The sequence below is a fragment of the Equus quagga genome, chromosome 11 (assembly GCF_021613505.1).
Source record: "Equus quagga isolate Etosha38 chromosome 11, UCLA_HA_Equagga_1.0, whole genome shotgun sequence".
NCBI lineage: Eukaryota > Metazoa > Chordata > Mammalia > Perissodactyla > Equidae > Equus > Equus quagga.
The window spans coordinates 85,355,290-85,361,009 of NC_060277.1; the positions used below are offsets into that span (position 1 = coordinate 85,355,290).

General features: G+C 40.2%; 1 protein-coding gene across 2 annotated transcripts in view; it reads left to right on the forward strand.

Annotated features, from left to right (window-relative positions):
• Nucleotides 1-2,890, forward strand: part of COIL (coilin) — a 15,968-nt gene extending 13,078 nt beyond the window's left edge. Inside the window, exons 6-7 of one of the 2 annotated variants that reach the window (XM_046677450.1) lie at nt 291-379; nt 1,920-2,890. In XM_046677450.1, coding sequence (XP_046533406.1) covers nt 291-379; nt 1,920-2,003 — 173 coding nt within the window. In that variant the 3' untranslated portion in view covers nt 2,004-2,890. The remainder of the gene's footprint in view (nt 1-290; nt 380-1,919) is intronic. The other variant, XM_046677451.1, reaches the window with a different exon arrangement.
• The last annotated feature ends 2,830 nt before the right edge of the window (nt 2,891-5,720 follow it).

Here is a 5,720-nt window from a genome sequence, read left to right on the forward strand (position 1 = left end):
GAAGCGGAGTGTGTGAACTTAACCACTCAGCCACGGGGCAGCCCCTCATTTCTTTTTGATGAAGGAAAGATTGTCTCTGATAAGTGGCTCAGAAGCTCCCATCTGCTGGTGCAGGGTTTTCTGAGGCCCTTCTTCCTGAGCACTCCGTGCTTTCGTGTGCGTACCCAGCCTCCACATCAAGGGACAGTTTGTTCGTGCTTGTTTTTCTAATGACATAAATTCCCTGAAGAGGAACATTTTCACTACTGGGAAATGACTTATTGTCTCTGCTCCCTACTGTCTGGTTTCAGCCGTGAAAGAACCTGGGAAATTTGATTTGGTTTATCACAATGAAAATGGAACTGAGGTAGTGGAGTACGCTGTGATGCAGGAGAAGAGGGTAGGTGCACTTCTCTTCTTGGGATTGCTTGCTCTCTCGACTGGTTACTGGTGGTCTGGAAGGTGATGTTGTAGCTTACTGAACTGTCTGTATTAAAGTCATAAAGGATCTAGGCCCTGGGGATCTCTGTCCTGCCTGCAGGGTGACAAGAACAGTGCCAAGTGCCAAGTTAGGGTGCCATCTGGGACCTCCAAGAGCCTACAGGACAAGATGCACAAATAACAAACTCTTTTTTAAGAGTATAAAGTTGCATAGAATCGTAGTCATATAAGAGTTTCAGTAGAAAAGAGTAACTATTTTGAAAACTTTTTTATTGACATATACATTCAGAACAGTTCCCATAAGGGTATAGCTTGAATGATTTTCACAAATGAACATACCCATGTAAGCAGCATGCAGATCAAGAAATAGGACATTAACAGCCCCTTTAGAAATCTCCATTGTGTTTCCTTGCAGTCACTACTCCCCCCTAAATGTTACCACAGTTCGGACTTAACAACGGCATAGAGCTTTGAAGAATGACGTAAAATGATGATTCTGTCTTTTGACTTTGTTTAAATCCTTAAATTGCCATTTTAGGAAGTATATGGTTTGGAGCTTTTTTAGGTAGCTAGACTTCCAGAGATGCTGGCAATGGCTGGCTCATTGGGCTATGCCAGCATTAAAGTAAAAAGAATTTATATTTAAGAAAATACTTCCTCTTAAGGTGTTTATATTTGAAGTGTTATAAACATTATTCTCTAAGTTTTAGTATTGCACACTCTTATTTTATCTGAAATATAAACTTGTAGAAAACCTAACCAGACTGCGTGTTTTGCTTTGTCTTTAGGATAGATGACACTCAAGGATTTATTCCGAAAACACATTTTTAGGGTCTGTGGTAGTATCAGCAGATTTGGCCCAGTCTCCTGTGCGTCTGTATTTGTGATATATGCAGCCCCACTTTTTTGTTGAAATGTATTCTTGGAAACTACCTTGGAAAATTAAACCTTGGAGGCTTTCCTCTCTGTGCCTTAGGAAACAGAGGCCTCAAGTGGAGCCTGTACTAACCTGTTTTGACACTAGGTGGCCCTCATTATTCATCCGTATGGCCAAGTGTTAGGACTTTGCTTTCTCTTGTTAAAATGTGAAGTACCTCCTGTGTTTAGGCAGCACTAGAGAGGAACTACAGAGCTGCACTAAAGGGCGTCACCGTCTGCTGATAACCCTCTGGGCCACATCTGCCTCCCGAGAGGTCCGGGCCGCCTGTCCACAGAGGCTTGTTGGGCAAATCCTTCTGACCCTTTTGTAAGCAGCTGCCATAACCACATCTGCTCTAAATCAAAGAAAGATGGATTATGTTTAATGAAAAATTTAGCTGCCTTCTAGGTAAACAAGTTCTTATACCTGATTGAACTCAGTTTACTGGAACGCAAATTATTCCGAGTCTTCAACCATTCTGCACTAATGGAAATTTACTTGACTGAAGTTTTTAACTGATGAAAACCTGTGTGACCTCAAAATAAAGTCTCTAAACTGAATACTTTGTCTTTTTCCTCAGATCAGTGTTTTTTGGAGAGAGTTGATTGATCCAAGGCTGATTGTTGAATCTCCGAGTAACGCATCAAGTACAGAGCTTGCCTGAGGACGGCCTCTCCACCTCGTGGTCTATAAATGTCTTGTTTGTGAAAGTGGCTATAACCTGAACTTTAAAAAAAAAAAAGATTTGAAAGTTGTATGCATTTTTTGTTCTCTTCACTTTACTGCATAGGAAAAAATCTACCTCATCATTTAAAATAATGTGGGTGTTGCTTTTGTAGCTTCCTCCCCATTTTTTTTCAGGTTTAATTTTAGTAACAAAATTTAAAATATGACATTCCCTGCAGGCATTGTTAGATACCAATATGTATGGTTTCTTCTCTTTTTTAATTTTTTTTTGACCATCAAGTAGCCGTCATCAGTAGGAGTTTCTAATACCGAGTACTAGAAAGTGCTGCATATCTTGTCTCAGTAAGTTTTCTTAAGTAACATTTTAAAATATGAAAGCATGTTACTTGACATAATTTTTTAACATTTGAGTTGTTCCATTAAATGTGGGACAGCTTATAAATTTCAAGTATTTTATACTTGTAATTGTCAAGAATTGACAGGTAGTTGGATTTGTGGCAGGCAGTGAGTTAAGGAATCCTTTCACATCTTTCTCAACTTTAAAATTAAGCCTTCTCAGGGCCCTGTGTCGAGCGGTGAAAGTCAGAGCTCGAGTGTGTGCCTGGGGAAGAAGTGGTGTTCCACCTGGCTGAGAGGACTTCCTGTGAGTTCAGAGCTGGGGACGTGTTTTCTTGCTACAAGATCCCAGGCACCTGGCTGAGTGTGCTGGAGGGCAGATCTTGAACAGAAACTTCCTTTTCTGTGATTATTCAACACGAAACTAAAATGGCTAAATATATACTGTGAAAATTGCTTTCTTTTAACAAAAGATCCGATCCCTCCTTCAGCCTTGCAGATTTTTAAATAAAATCATATTGAACTAAACTTCCATGCTGAGTCATCATGTTTACCAGAGCATTGCAGATCGCTGTCTTGTTTTATGATCATTGAGAGAGTAAAATTTTCTGGACGAGAAGGTTTGCCTTGACTAAAGAGTCTGGTGTTGCAAAGTTTAGTCCAGGGGAGTTCGTTGGATCTGGGAGCTTTGGACCGCTGAAGATGCCGTCCAGTTTTAAGTCATTGATGTGCATTAAAATGTGGATTTGTTGATTTGTAATGTGGAATATTACTCCAGAAAGAGTGAGATTAACGTCACTAATGGGATCTTGGCCCTGGGGCTCTTGTGGAGCACATTTTCTTTCCGAGGTTTGGAAAACAAATTAAGATAACTAGTAAACACCAACAGATACATGAAAAGATGCTCAGCATCACTCATTGTCAGGGAGATGCAAATCAAAATCACAGTGAGCTATCACACCTGTTAGAATGGCTATATCAAAAAGACGAGATATAGGAGCTGGTCCGGTGGCGTAGCAGTTAAGTGCGCACATTCCGCTTTGGCGGCCTGGGGTTCACCAGTTCAGATCCTGGGTGTGGACATGGTACCGCTTGACAAGCCATGCTGTGGAAGGCATCCCACATATAAAGTAGAGGAAGATGGGCACGGATGTTAGCTCAGGGCTAATCTTCCTCAAAAAAAAAAGATGACATAAGTGTTGGTGAGGATATGGATAAAAGTGAACCCTTATGCACTGTTGCTGGGAATGTAAATTGGTGCGGCCACTATGGAAAACAGCATGGAGGTTCCTCAAAAAATTAAAAATAGAACTACCATATGATCCAGCAATTCCACTTTTGGGTATTTAACTGAAGAAAATGAAAACACTAACTTGAAAAGATATCTGCGCTCCCCACCATGTTCATTGCAGCATTATTTGCAATAGCCAGGTGTCCATAAATGGGTGAATGGATAAAGGAAATGTGTGTGTATATATGTGTGTGTGTGTGTGTATGTATGTAGTTCAGCCATAAAAAATAACGAAATCTTGCCATTTGCAACAACATGGATGGACCTTGAGGGCATTATGCTAAGTGAAATGAGTTAGAGAAAGACAAATACTGTATGGTTTCACTTATGTGTGGACTCTAAAGAAAAATGAAAAAATTGAAGTCATGGCTACAGAGAACAGATTTGTGGTTGCCAGAGAGAGGCGGGGGTAGTGGGTGGGTGAAATGGGTGAAGGGGATCAAAAGGTACTCCAGTTATAAAATAAGTAAGTCATGGGGATGTAAGTACGGCATGGTGACTATAGTTAATAATACTGTATTTTATATTTGAAAATTGCTAAGAGTAGCCCCACTTGTCAAGCCATGCTGTGGCAGGCGTCCCACATATAAAATAGAGAAAGATGGGCATGGATGTTAGCTCAGGGCCAGTCTTCCTCAGCAAAAAGAGGAGGATTGGCAGCAGATGTTAGCTCAGGGCTAATCTTGCTTAAAAAAAAAAAAAGGTATACCATATCCAGTAAATTTAAGTTTGCTTTGTGAAACAATTTACATGTAGCCATGTATGTACTGGAGCACCATGTAAAATGTAAATTTATTTCCTACTGCTTGAAATCAGAGATATAATTGTCAGATGTTATTCTAGGAGTGAGAGAGAAGAGGGGAGATGAAAATAAAGGTGGCAGGCAAAAACCTACATGACAGGGACTAAATCTTTGCCTTACTGCTCCTGGGCTGGTGGTCCAGCCCCGTTCTAGATGAGGAAAAGAGCAAATACACAGATGGCAGCTATTTAGTACAGGGTTATTCCATGGGCTTAACGTGGTAGCTCATCTAACTCCTCTCAATTCAATATTGAATAAACTTGCCCAAGATCAGCCAACCAGAAGAGGGAGAGTCTAGTGTAATTTTAGAGCAGGCTGTTTGGGTGGCTGTCCCTAAAGGGACTGTCCTGGCCTGGGTGTAAGCAGCAATGGGATGCTTCCTTCCCATTTCTGCCACAGCTGCCTTTATCCTCGGGCACATGAGCCCTCTGGCTAATTACATTTCTGCCACCACGACTCAGTTTTGTCTATCTTCAGGTTGTCTACTCACCATTAAGTTTATTAAGTTCCTTTTTTAAAATTGAATGTTTATTATTTTTTTGTTTGGATTAAAAACACTTTTTTAACTGCTTTATTCATGTGTAGTTGATATACCAAAAACCGCCCATACTTAATGTCTTCAATTTGATGAGTTTGGACATATGCCTACACTCGTGAAACCATTATGACACTCAGGGTAATAAACATCCATCATCTCCAAAAGTTTCCTCCTGCTGTGATTTGTTTTTGTTTTTGTGGTAAGAAGACTCAATGTGAGACCTACGCTCTTAATGACTTTTTTAAGTGTACAATACAGTATTGTTAACTATGTTATACAGCAGATCTCTAGAACTTACTCATCTTGTGTAACTGAAACTTTATGCCCATTGAACAGGAACTCCCCATTCCCCACTACCGCCAGTTTCTGGAAACCACCATTCTCTGCTTCTATGAGCTTGATTATTCTGGATACCTTATATAAGTGGAATCATGCAGTATTTGTCCCTCTGTGACTGGCTTATTTCGCTGAGCATAATGCCCTTTGGTTCATTCACGTTGTTGCATATGGCAGCATTTGCTTTTTGAAGGCTAAGTAATATTCCATTGTATGTATGTACCACATTTTTTATCCATTCATTGGTGGATGGACATTTAGGTTGTTTCCATATCTTGGCTATTGTAAATAATGCTGCACTGACTGTGTCACCATTAAGTTACAAACTGCTTTAACTCTTGGACGTTCAACTTTGTATAAAAAGACTGACCCTGACTTAATCAGTCCAATA